Raw genomic sequence first — 14,435 nt, forward strand, 5'->3', positions numbered from 1 at the left:
TTAACTCGTTTTTCGGATCAATATTTCATTTTTTCGCCATGGCATTCATAATTCATCCAGCCTCCCTCCGGGACTGCAGTTGGACCCTGTCTGATATTGCAACGCCTCAATACCGCCGCCTGGTGGATGTCGGGCGAGTTACACTCCAAGCCAAACCGAAAGTGGCGCTCTGTGCATCGAGGAAATTCCTCCGGCAGTAATATCTTGTATCTTGTGGGTCTGGATACACACTCGAGTGCATGGGATCGCTTTCGAAACGCAATAATCAATATGATTTCGGCGTTTATTGCGTCATACAAACGGGAAATGGATCTAGCAGATCGACGTCAAATAATTGGAATATTTTTCCTCCAGTCTCATCGGCGAACGGTAAGAGGAATATAACGTTATTTTCAGCCCGATTGTTTATTCATTTCATGGCAATCCATCTGATCAACATATCAACCCATACTAAATAAAGCCGTTACTGACGATCAAGGAATTATAAACGACCCCCCCCCCTTCCTTCACGCATGATGAAGCATAATATATACCGATCATATACATTTGAATTTTTTAATATAGCGTGTATAGGAAAGAAACGCCAATCGATAATCTATCATATGCGTCAGGGCCTATAACTCGCGTTTTAGGAATTACTGCAGAAAACCTTAAAAACATACTTATATTCTCGACGGTATTAACACAACAATGTATGAATGAAAAAATATAACGTTCCCACATCCGGAACGATAGATACCCGATGTTGAATGGGCCATAGTAATGTTGATATAGCTATAATATTTTAAAAGTTATAGCCCTGCAAATAAGGTAAACATCTCCATAGGGTTACAGCACTGGCAGACTGGATGGGATGGGCATACTGCGTGGCAGACAATGTGTTAGCTCAACAATGAACAATTATTTTTTTCTATTATCGGACATCATATCTTTCGATCTCCACTGAAATGTCATCAGAGACGGGAGTGTTGAGCTCTGGTATATAAGGAATTCTCTCTGGGTCAACGAGCCGGAAACTAAGATGCTCACATGTTAGTGAAAGATGCTTAATGATACAGTATTAGAAATGATCACAAACTAAACATTCCTAGTACAGTTGTCATGTTCGTTTTTGTCAGCCTTAACCCTGTTTGAATCGATTGAACAGTGTGGAGGCCCTGCCAAGCCTCGCGCTGGAGTTCACCGCTCTTCCAGTGACGAGATTTGAATGTACAATGCCAGATAATAAAAAAAAAAAATGTGTTGAATGGAAAAATCCCTTTGACTTAATCTAATGATGTAGTTCACAACATAATAATGGAGGGGTTTGAGTGTTAAAGGCCCAATAAGGATTTTATTTTACCATATAAATCAAGGTTATATATTCATATGCAGCACATTCTGAAAGTATTTTATTTGTAGATGGAAAATGTGCTATTTGCAACTTTCTAACCCAATCATGAATCAAAATATAGGTCTATTTCACTCCCATTTTACCAACATAAACAAACCTATTACAGCCCAGAAATACAGCAAATTAAGTGAATCATTGTCTACGGTTAGTCATTGTATCAAGAGCTCAACCAATCAACAAGAGAATGAAAATGTTTAATTTTTGAAGATTATTTTACATACAGTACATACAGTCATCCACACATGCATTCCATGAGAGAGGTCAGAGCGCAGAGTTGCCTGCAGTGCAGTTCAGTGCCTTGCTCGAGGGTGGGGAGCACCGTCTATGTAACACCAGCCACCCTCCAGTCACCAGCTCACAGCTGAGAATACACCCTCCTGTCAGGGGCCGGGGATCGAACCAGCCACCTTTCGGCTACCGGGCCGGCCTCTTTACCTCCGGGCCATCCTGGTTGTGTCGGTGGTGTCGGGGCTGTCCCTTTGTTCACGTCTGTCCTTTTGGATGCACCCACCTGCTTGAGGATGTTCTGCTCCCGCATGAGCTTCTGCCTCTCCCTGTTGGGCTTGTTCACCATGATCTCCAGGACGTCCTGGCCGTTGTTGGGGATGTCCACCACGAAGAACACCAGGTCCTCCAGCAGCTTGGTCACCGCTCTGGAGAGAGAGAGAGAGAGAGAGAGAGAGAGAGAGAGAGGAGAGAGAGGAGAGAGAGGAGAGAGAGAGAGAGAGAGAGAGAGAGAGAGAGATAGACAGACAGACAGACAGAGAGACAGGCAGACAGACAGACAGACAGACAGACAGACAGACAGACAGACAGACAGACAGACAGACAGACAGACAGACACACAGTTTTAGGGGGGGCTGCAGGAGCCATGTCCCCCTCAATATTGAGAAGAGGTACATTTGTCCCCCTCAATAAATATAGCTACTATGAAAGACAACCCCCTCCCCAAAAAGAGCTAAAAGAAAATAAGGGGGTGAAAACATTTATATATCAGAATTCTTAACTGTAACTATAATAGGAGAATACATATTTGAAAGCAATACAGAATGTATTATATTTGTGTCAGCAGGTACCTGAATGTTGTCTTTTCCTTTACACAAACAAAGACATTTTCACCATGAATTGATGCAGACAAGTTCACCAGAATGCAGGACATTAACACTTTCAGTGCCCATGACGTCATAACTCGTTTTATCAGCCCAATGCCTGAATGCCCACGACGTTTATTAGCGGTACATTTTTTTATTAGCGATCTGAATTCATATTTCATTAACCGAGTCTCCCGTTGGTATAGCAGCCCCTGCAGGAGCTCAGATGTGGAAAAAACCGCCCCCTATCGTCTCCCAGATGTTAATGCACCCTTTTGGAATGGACTCAATGAAAATGGATGAGAAAAGAAAAATCCGGAATCCACATTTTACTTCTCAGGCATGTAACCCGAGCCGATCGGATTCATTATGGACCCTCAGAACAGCGTGGAATACATAATCAGTATGTAGAGTTGGATCAATAAAAGCGATCGATATTTGGAATGGCGATCAGGAATTGGAATAATCTTTTTGGATAACATCTGATCTCAGGTAAGGAATCTATTTTACCAATCTTAGGATAATCAGACCTGTTTTCACGGAGATATAAGCTTTCCCCCTATGTGTGTGTGTGGCTGTGCGAGCGATCAGGAAATAAGAGAATCGATTTTTCAGATCGCCTATATAGCGTGCATACGTACACATATACTATCGATAATCTAGCGTTTATTTGAAAACGATTCATAAATAGGCCGAAAAATAGATACACACGCGAGTGCATGGGATCGCTTTCGAAACGCAATAATCAATATGATTTCGGCGTTTATTGCGTCATACAAATGGGAAATGGATCTAGCAGATCGACGTCAAATAATTGGAATATTAGGGGCGGTCAGGTGGCGTAGCGGAGATTGCGCTCGTCACCAATGCAGGAGATGCTGGGTTCGAGCCCAGCTCTCGGCGTTGCCACCAGCTTGGCTGGCTGTTCACACTAATACAATTGGCAGTATTAGGGGGTGGGGAAGCTGGCGGGTGGGAATCTGGCGTTGTGGACAGCGACGCCTACAGGTCAGGTCTCGGCGCTTGCTCAGCGGGGCAGGACTTGGTGGAGATAGCGTGCCCTCCCACGCGTTACACTTCACCAATGAGAGCCCTCGCTGCCAAGTGAGAAGACGTCACTGGCTGTCGGCGCACGTCTCGGAGGAAGCGTGCGATCGACTTGGGACGCCCTTGTACCGACTCGTAGGAGAACATGCATAGAGCAGCCAGGTAGGGGAGGGGGGGGGGAATTGGCACAACGACTAATTGGAATGGGGAGAAAATCTGAGAAAAAAATTATAATAATAATAAAAAAGAATAAAAAAATATTTTTCCTCCAGTCTCATCGGCGAACGGTAAGAGGAATATAACGTTATTTTCAGCCCAATTGTTTATTCATTTCACGGCAATCCATCTGATCAACATATCAACCCATACTAAATAAAGCCGTTACTAACGATCAAGGAATTATAAACGACCCCCCCCCCCTTCCTTCACGCATGATGAAGCATAATGTATACCGATCATATACATTTGAATTTTTTAATATAGCGTGTATAGGAAAGAAACGGCAATCGATAATCTATCATATGCGTCAGGGCCTATAACTCGCGTTTTAGGAATTACTGCAGAAAACCTTAAAAACATACTTATATTCTTGATGGTATTAACACAACAATGTATGAATGAAAAAATGTAACGATATTTGGAATGGCGATCAGGAATTGGAATAATCTTTTTGGATAACATCTGATCTCAGGTAAGGAATCTATTTTACCAGTCTTTACTAGATAATCAGACCTGTTTTCACGGAGATATAAGCTTTTCCCCTGTGTGTGTGTGGCTGTGTGGCTGTGCGAGCGATCAGGAAATAAGAGAATTGATTTTTCCGATCGCCTATATAGCGTGCATACGTACACATATACTATCGATAATCTAGCGTTTATTTGAAAACTATTCATAAATAGGCCGAAAAATTACAACGTTTTTGTGTATTCTAGAATATTCCAGTAAAGGGCGATTATCACGGAATCTTTATATTTTCCTTGAAAACGAGGGCTTTTCAAAATGCTATAAAACGAAAATGAACCGATAAAAAAACAATCCGTTTCGACAATGTTGACTGCAAACAAGTCATTGATAAGCGACGGGCAGATTAGACACAGCCATAATTTATAACATAGATTAGGCGTTATTAACGCTATCATTGAAGTGGGTGGTGGCACTCAAGCACTAAATCGTGCGCCCCCTGCTGGCACTGAAAGTGTTAAGTGTTTGACGCTCAAGATTTACTGAGCCCCCAGGTTAAAGTGTCACCTCCAATGTTGAAGACAAACCTACACCCTTGGGCACACGTACACACACACGTACACACACACAGACACACACACACAGACACACACACAGACACACACACACACACACACTCACAGAAAGATCCACACACACACACACACACACGCACACAGATCCAAGCACACATACACACAGGTGCGCGTACATACACAGACACACACACACAGATCCACGCACACACAGGTGCGCGTACATACACAGAACCAAGCACACACATACAGACACAGGTGTGCGTACATACACAGACACACACACAGATGCGCGTACATACACAGACACAAACACACAGGTGTGCGTACATACACAGACACACACTCATGAGCTCATGACCATTCTGTGCCCCAGTCTGTATACCTTCTCTCATTCTGTGTGATGGTGCCTTTCTCCAGCTTGCCGGCTATAGAGGCCAGGACCTTACTGGCGTCGTTGGCAAAGTCCAGGTCTCTCACTTCGGCCGGGGACACGGGCACGATGGCAAACGCCTCCTTGTCCTCTTTGAGCGTGGAGGTGCCAATCTTGAATGAAGAAGAGAGAGAGAATTGTGTGAAAAATGCTAAACAGTTTTGGATAATACAGCCTACATGGGTTGAATTGGGGCTACTCTCAGTTAGTGTGACCATAAAAACATAGTGTAACATTTTTACATTTAGAAACGTTTGGACTTTGACCTCTTCTAGAGTCAAATATACAGTGGTTTAGTGAAGGTGTGCAGCGGTACAGTACGAGTCACTCACACGCAGCATAACAGGTTTCTCCTCCTCTTTGTCGATGGGGTAGTTGGTGCTGTGCACCCACGTGTTAGTGCACAGGTGCCTGAGTCTCACGTACGAGTTCCTGAGAGCACCACACACACACACACACACGCGCACATGCACACACAGAGGAGAAACAGGGTCTTGGTTTTCAGAACCTCATTCTACCACATCACTCCTATCTAGTCCCAAATATGTCATGGTTTTTCTTTTTTTCTGTCGATTATTGAGACCAGAAAATGTTGTTATAGCTCTAACATAGGGAGGTGTAGTCATTTTAGTTTTTTCCAAAGTATTCTGCCAGGGAACTGGACACGACAGTAGTAGTTATAAGGTTTTTGAGCTTGTAACGTTAACGTTAGTTAGCTATTGTGGTATCAGCAGGCTGTGACGTGTAGCTAGCTAGCTTGCTAACCGGCATGATGCATGTGCAGTGCAGTGCTTTGCTCCACAGGTCTGAGAAGAGGACCTGCACATTTTACTCGTTCCCGAAACTCCTCTACATGCCCCAATTTAAAATGGTTCACGACAGTAGACATTGCTAACGTCTAGTACATTTAGCGGGGTAACGTTAACGTTAGCTAGCTAGCTAGCTTGGTATCAGCTTGCCATGACGTGAGGTAGGCGACAGCTGCCTACTGAACAACAGGCTGCCTGGTAAATGTAGTTATTTTACGACAAATTAAAAACCTTATAACTACCTTTATTTCAACCGAAAATGCTTAAACAGTAATGTTAGTGGTAGAAGGGAACTCATTTTGTGCAAAAATGGAAGCTTGTCAATTTCCATGCTGCAGAATTGTTACAATAGCTGATAATCCATTTTCCCAATGATGAATCCCTATACGGGTGGAACAACCAGTGACGTCAGACTACACCTCCCTTATACTTATTCTTTAATTTTTTTTTATCAAATCCTTTATTTTTTCCTTTTTTTCTCTCAAAACAAACAAATCACAATACTTTTTTCTTTTTCTTTTTGCAAATTAGTTCTATTCTATAGTCTCAGTTCTGAAACAGAAAATGTACTTTACATCCCAATGTTTGGTTATTGACGTTTATTCCAAGTATGAAGGATTTGTTGAAATCGTGGTTGCTGTAGTCTTTCAAAAATATTTTGATAGTGGCTAATCACAATGTTGTGGTTCATTTAGCAAGAAATGTTACATTTCCTCTGGTCCAAGACAGTAAAAAAATATCAGTGAAAATTAGCAACTCTCCCAAATCCAAAAAAATTTGAGTGCTAAAACTCAAATGTGTGTATAAAGTTTGAAGCCGCTCCATAAACTTCTGCTGCTCCACAGACAAGGAATTGGGAGATATTTTATAGATGACACTGAGAACACCCAGGGGAATGTTCTGGTACATGTTCTGTTTCAGAAATGAGACCACTACTATAGAATAGAGCTCATTTAGATATATATACAAAAAATTATAATAAACTCCAGACATAAATGGTAAATGGCTGCATTTATATAGCGCTTTTATCCAAAGCGCTTTACAATTTGCTCCTCACATTGTTTGGCTATAGGTCATGTCAGTATTGCATGTCACTAACAGTGTTTGGGTGTAGGTCATGTCAGTAGGTCATGTCAGTAACAGTGTTTGGGTGTAGGTCATGTCACTAACAGTTTGTTTGGGTGTAGGTCATGTCAGTAGGTCATGTCAGTAACAGTGTTTGGGTGTAGGTCATGTCACTAACAGTTTGTTTGGGTGTAGGTCATGTCAGTAACAGTGTTTGGGTGTAGGTCATGTCAGTAACAGTGTTTGGGTGTAGGTCATGTCAGTAACAGTGTTTGGGTGTAGGTCATGTCACTAACAGTGTTTGGGTGTAGGTCATGTCAGTAACAGTTTGTTTGGGTGTAGGTCATGTCAGTAACAGTGTGTTTGGGTGTAGGTCATGTCAGTAACAGTGTTTGGGTGTAGGTCATGTCAGTAACAGTTTGTTTGGGTGTAGGTCATGTCACCAACAGTTTGTTTGGATGTAGGTCATGTCAGTAACAGTGTTTGGGTGTAGGTCATGTCACTAACAGTGTTTGGGTGTAGGTCATGTCACTAACAGTTTGTTTGGGTGTAGGTCATGTCAGTAACAGTGTGTTTGGGTGTAGGTCATGTCAGTAACAGTGTTTGGGTGTAGGTCATGTCAGTAACAGTTTGTTTGGGTGTAGGTCATGTCACTAACAGTGTTTGGGTGTAGGTCATGTCACTAACAGTTTGTTTGGGTGTAGGTCATGTCAGTAACAGTTTGTTTGGGTGTAGGTCATGTCAGTAACAGTTTGTTTGGGTGTAGGTCATGTCAGTAACAGTTTGTTTGGGTGTAGGTCATGTCAGTAACAGTTTGTTTGGGTGTAGGTCATGTCAGTAACAGTGTTTGGGTGTAGGTCATGTCAGTAACAGTGTGTTTGGGTGTAGGTCATGTCAGTAACAGTGTTTGGGTGTAGGTCATGTCAGTAACAGTTTGTTTGGGTGTAGGTCATGTCAGTAACAGTGTTTGGGTGTAGGTCATGTCAGTAACAGTGTGTTTGGGTGTAGGTCATGTCAGTAACAGTGTTTGGGTGTAGGTCATGTCACTGACAGTGTTTGGGTGTAGGTCATGTCAGTAACAGTGTTTGGGTGTAGGTCATGTCAGTAACAGTTTGTTTGGGTGTAGGTCATGTCAGTAACAGTGTGTTTGGGTGTAGGTCATGTCAGTAACAGTTTGTTTGGGTGTAGGTCATGTCAGTAACAGTTTGTTTGGGTGTAGGTCATGTCAGTAAGTTTGTTTGGGTGTAGGTCATGTCAGTAACAGTTTGTTTGGGTGTAGGTCATGTCAGTAACAGTTTGTTTGGGTGTAGGTCATGTCACTAACAGTGTTTGGGTGTAGGTCATGTCAGTAACAGTGTTTGGGTGTAGGTCATGTCAGTAACAGTGTTTGGGTGTAGGTCATGTCAGTAACAGTTTGTTTGGGTGTAGGTCATGTCACTAACAGTTTGTTTGGGTGTAGGTCATGTCACTAACAGTGTTTGGGTGTAGGTCATGTCACTAACAGTGTTTGGGTGTAGGTCATGTCAGTAACAGTTTGTTTGGGTGTAGGTCATGTCAGTAACAGTTTGTTTGGGTGTAGGTCATGTCAGTAACAGTTTGTTTGGGTGTAGGTCATGTCAGTAACAGTTTGTTTGGGTGTAGGTCATGTCAGTAACAGTTTGTTTGGGTGTAGGTCATGTCAGTAACAGTTTGTTTGGGTGTAGGTCATGTCAGTAACAGTTTGTTTGGGTGTAGGTCATGTCAGTAACAGTTTGTTTGGGTGTAGGTCATGTCAGTAACAGTGTTTGGGTGTAGGTCATGTCACTAACAGTTTGTTTGGGTGTAGGTCATGTCAGTAACAGTGTTTGGGTGTAGGTCATGTCAGTAACAGTGTTTGGGTGTAGGTCATGTCAGTAACAGTGTTTGGGTGTAGGTCATGTCAGTAACAGTGTTTGGGTGTAGGTCATGTCAGTAACAGTGTTTGGGTGTAGGTCATGTCAGTAACAGTGTTTGGGTGTAGGTCATGTCAGTAACAGTGTTTGGGTGTAGGTCATGTCAGTAACAGTGTGTTTGGGTGTAGGTCATGTCAGTAACAGTGTTTGCTGCCTGGCTGTGGTTCCTTCTAGTCAGAGTGAATCATTGTTATCTTCTCCAGCATGACCATAAACAGGAACCATATACCCTTAAATCCAGTATGACACAAGTCAAACCACAACATTACTGTAAGTTACAATAAGACACAGACACACACACTCCTCCTCCTCTCTGTCTCTCATACACACACGCATGCATGCACACACCCTATCTCTCTCTGACAGACTCACACTCACTTTCTCTCTCACATATACTCTCACACGCACACACCCTCTCTCTCTCTCTCTCTCTCTCTCTCTCTCTGACAGACTCACACGCACTCTCTCTCTGACATATACTCTCACACGCACACACTCTCTCTCAGACACATACTCACGCACGCACACTCTCTCTCTTACACATACTCACATGCGTGCACACACACTCTCTCTTCCGCTCTCTCTCAGACACATACTCACACACACACACACACTCTCTCTCTCAGACACATACATGCACACTCGCACACACTCTCTCTCTTGACATTATACTCTCACACGCACACTCTCTCAGACTCACTCTCTCTCTCTCTGACACATACATGCACACACACACTCTCTCTCTCTCTCTCAGACACATACTCATACTCACACACTCTTCTCTCTTCCGCTCTCTCTCAGACACATACTCACACACACACTCTCTCTCTCAGACACATACTCACACGCACACACTCCTCTCTCTCCGCTCTCTCTCAGACACATACTCACACACACACACACACTCTCTCTCTCTCTCTCTCTGACACATACATGCACACTCACACACTCACACACACTCTCTCTCTGACATTATACTCTCACACGCACACTCTCTCTCTCAGACTCTCTCTTTCTCTCTCTCTCTCTGACACATACATGCACGCTCACACACACTCTCTCTGACATTATACTCTCGCAGGCACACTCTCTCTCTTACACATACTCACATGCGTGCACACACACTCTCTCTTCCGCTCTCTCTCAGACACATACTCACACACACACACACACTCTCTCTCTCAGACACATACATGCACACTCGCACACACTCTCTCTCTTGACATTATACTCTCACACGCACACTCTCTCAGACTCACTCTCTCTCTCTCTGACACATACATGCACACACACACTCTCTCTCTCTCTCTCAGACACATACTCATACTCACACACTCTTCTCTCTTCCGCTCTCTCTCAGACACATACTCACACACACACTCTCTCTCTCAGACACATACTCACACGCACACACTCCTCTCTCTCCGCTCTCTCTCAGACACATACTCACACACACACACACACTCTCTCTCTCTCTCTCTCTCTGACACATACATGCACACTCACACACTCACACACACTCTCTCTCTGACATTATACTCTCACACGCACACTCTCTCTCTCAGACTCTCTTTCTCTCTCTCTCTCTGACACATACATGCACGCTCACACACACTCTCTCTGACATTATACTATCGCAGGCACACTCTCTCTCAGACTCTCTTTCTCTCTCTCTCTCTGACACATACATGCACACACACACACACACACTCTCTCTCTCTCTCTCTCTCTCTTTCACACACACACACTCTCTCTCTCTCTCTCTCTCTCTCTCTCTCTCTCAGACACATACTCACCCGCACACACTCTTCTCTCTCAGACAGACACACACACACACACACACACACACACACACACACACACGCATGCCTTGTAACCTCACTAAGATGATTAATGATATACAGTGGAAATCCCCTACTTCACATGCAGACGCCTCTCACGTTGTCAGAGTGGAGGCGGCGAGAGGCCAGGGAGTGGACACGGACCATCCACTCCACTAGGAGCTGTTGCAATGTGACAGGTCAGAACATGTGTTTGGACTCATAGAACTGAGCTGTAAGAACAGGTTAGGTTTAAGTGTTTTGTGTGTGTGTGTGTGTGTGTGTGTGCGCGTGTGTGTATGTGTATGTGTATGTGTATGTGTGTGTGTGTGTGTGTGTGTGTGTGTGTGTGTGTGTGTGTTAAAGGAACATGCCGTCATTATGGGTAAATGCGCTCACCGTCTTCTTCAGAGTCAGACAAGAAGACAGATACCAATTTCCTCTCTGTGCTTTTGGTAGAAAGCTATCCACTACTGAATGGAATTAACAGCTTCCATTAATTTGTGCTAAGCTAGGCAAGCATGCAGCCGGACAGCAATACAAAATAAATTCTAAAGAATTGTAACAAACAATATAAGCGTTCTGCCGGCAGTTTTTACACAGGCCAAATATAATGGCGGTCAAAAGGAATGGTGTCTGTCTGTGATTTCTTTTAAAAAGTAGGCAAGGTCGCGAAGAAAAAAGGCCAAATCATTTAAAAACGGAGTTATAGGTTCAAACGTCGTGGCCGTCGCCCTCCTACCTTGGCACCAGGGAGTCTCCACCTCTCAGTGTGGTGGGATCAAGCTCAAAGATGGAGGATATGTCGTTGCCGTCGGGAACGGACACCAGGGTGTACATGACCTTGTCCTGAGGGTTCCGGAGACGAACGCGTAGGGCCTCCTGGTCCGAGTCCAGCTGCTAGGACAGGAGGGTCAGAACAACTTAAAGTTACACGCCAGCATTATGGGATCAATGTCCAATGTCCTCTCTGTGTGTTCAGCAGAAAGCTATCCGGCTACAAGCTAGCCTAGCTTAGCACTAATGAATGCAAGCGGATACGGACCACTAGCCTATAGCTTAAAACTCCAAAACAGGTGTTTTTGGCCAACAGCTAGGCTAGTGGTCCGTATCCGCTTCCAGTCATTTGTGCTAAGCTAGGCTAGCTTGCAGCCGGATAGCTTTCTACTGAATGCACAGAGAGGAAACTGGTATCCATCTTCTCTGGAGAAGACGGTAAGCACATTTTCCATAATGTTAGCGTGTTCCTTTAAAAGGGGGAACTACACCCCAATTTCAGAATTCATACAAGTAAGTAAGTAAGTAAGTAAGTAAGTAAGTATTTATAAAGCACCTTTCTTACATGTCATGTAGCTCAAAGTGCTGTACACAATTATAGGCATATATAACGATAAAAGCAATAAAGTCACAGTGATCAGTTAAGATCAATGTTTAAAAAAAATAATAATAATAATAATAGTAACGTAAAAATGAAAATAACATAAAAACAGTCATTTGCTTACCAGTTTGGGAGAACAGGTCCGCACAAACATTTCCGCTCAGTAGCAACCGGAAGTGCACTAAACCAATGCACTTGTATGGTAGGTAGCAATGTTTAGCTCTTATAACGCTAGTGTAGTTACGTTTTTATCAGTGGTCATAGTTGGGTCCATAGTGCTTTACCAAGTCCCATGGATCCATCAGTGGCCGTGTATTGTGTGCGTATGTACCCGTTCCTTCATGTGGTCAGTGGCCAGAGTTTGGGTCCATAGTGCTTTACCAAGTCCCATGGACCCATCAGTGGCCGCGTCTTGTGTGCGTATGTACCCGTTCCCTCATCTAAAGAGTTGGGTCCACAAGACTTTTCCAAGCCTTACGGATCCATCAGTGGTCGTGTATTGTGTGCGTATGTACCCGTTCCTTCATCTAAAAAGTTGGGTCCACAAGGCTTATCCTAGCCTCATGGATCCATCAGGTTTTTCCAAGCCATAACTATTTGTAAGCTAGACTGTATAGGTACGTTTTTAATTTTCCTTTAAAAATGTGTATAGAGCTGGCGTTTCTGATGTGTGTTGGTAGTGTGTTCCATAGTTTTGGGGCATAGTTGGCAAATGCCATACTTCCTATCCTTTTTTGGTTTCTGGGCGTGTCTAGTAAACCTGTAGTGGATGACCGTAGCGTTCTTGAGGGCAGATAACTAACTAGGGAATTTGCTATGTATTTTGGGCCTTGCTCATTAAGAGCTTTATATGTTAGGAAAAGGACCTTAAAATCAATTCTATGAGTTATTGGAAGCCAGTGCAGAGTGGCCAGGACTGGAGTGATATGTTCTCTTCTCCTTGTATGAGTTAGTAATCGAGCTGCAGAGTTTTGGATAAGCTGAAGCTTCCCAATGGTTGCTTTGGGAAGACCAGTGAACAGTGCATTACAATAGTCAAGCCGACTTGATACAAAAGCATGAATAAGTTTCTCTGCATCCTTTTTATTTACGAAAGGTCTTACTTTCGCTATGTTTCTTAGGTGGAAGAATGACGTTTTCATGGCCTTATTTATATGAGACTTAAAGGTCAGGTCTGAGTCCAAGATGACACCTAGGCTTGTAACCTCAGTCTTTACATAGGATGACAGACTCCCCAGGTTTTTACAAAGCACTTCCCTTTTCGCTTTTGGGCCGATCAATAGGATTTCGGTCTTGCTTTCGTTTAATTTTAGGAAGTTATTGTTCATCCACTTGTTTATTGCTAACAGACAATTTGTAATGGACTGTATGGCTGTAGTGTTATTTGGTTCTGCGGAGATATATAGTTGTGTATCATCAGCATAACTATGGAAGCATACATTGTGGTCTCGAATGATGTCCCCGAGGGGCAGCATATATAGTGAGAAGAGTAATGGACCAAGGCAGCTTCCTTGTGCGACTCCAAAATTGCTGTCATGTTCCTCGGATACATTGTCTCCAAGCTTAACATAGAACCTTCTCCCCTTAATGTATGTTATGAGCCAATTTAGTACATGATCGGAAAAGCCAACTAGTCTTTCAAGACGACTGATCAAGATATTATGGTCAATCGTATCGAACGCTGCACTAAGGTCCAATAGGACAAGAATTGAGACTTTGCCAGCATCGGAGTTTAGCCTGAGGTCGCTAACTATTTTGGTAAGGGCAGTTTCAGTGCTGTGATTTGTTCTGAAGCCTGATTGTAGTTCCTCCATGATGTTATTATCTTTGAGAAAGGAGTTTATTTGTACTGAGACTATCTTTTCTAATATCTTGCTGATAAATGGAAGGTTCGATATTGGCCTATAGCTTTTTAGTTCGTTTACATCTAAGTTTGTTTTCTTTAGTAGTGGTTTTACTACAGCCGTTTTAAATGCATCTGGAAAAGTGCCTGTTTGAAGAGACATATTTATGATTTCAAGGACATGATTTGAGACACTATCAAACACCCGCTTGAGAAATGCTGTTGGTATAGGATCGAGGCAGGAGGTGGCGGAATTACACTCAGAGACAATCTTACAGAGGTCAGGTAATGTAATACATGTGAATTCCCCCATTGTTATCTCAGGTGGGTTTTCACTCACAGCCAGATCTATATCAGCGGTAATGCTTG

General features: G+C 43.3%; 1 protein-coding gene across 1 annotated transcript in view; it reads right to left on the bottom strand.

The window, feature by feature from the left end:
* LOC311229533 (inositol 1,4,5-trisphosphate-gated calcium channel ITPR1-like) overlaps positions 1 to 14,435 on the bottom strand; it is a 323,615-nt gene that overhangs the window by 205,972 nt on the left and 103,208 nt on the right. The window contains 4 exon segments of the mRNA XM_084315609.1: positions 1,905 to 2,046; positions 5,173 to 5,333; positions 5,553 to 5,652; positions 11,588 to 11,745. Of these exon segments, the coding sequence (XP_084171735.1) occupies positions 1,905 to 2,046; positions 5,173 to 5,333; positions 5,553 to 5,652; positions 11,588 to 11,745 (561 nt within the window).

This window comes from Notolepis coatsorum (genome assembly GCF_963971535.1).
Source record: "Notolepis coatsorum genome assembly, chromosome: 6".
Taxonomy (NCBI): Eukaryota; Metazoa; Chordata; class Actinopteri; order Aulopiformes; family Paralepididae; genus Notolepis; species Notolepis coatsorum.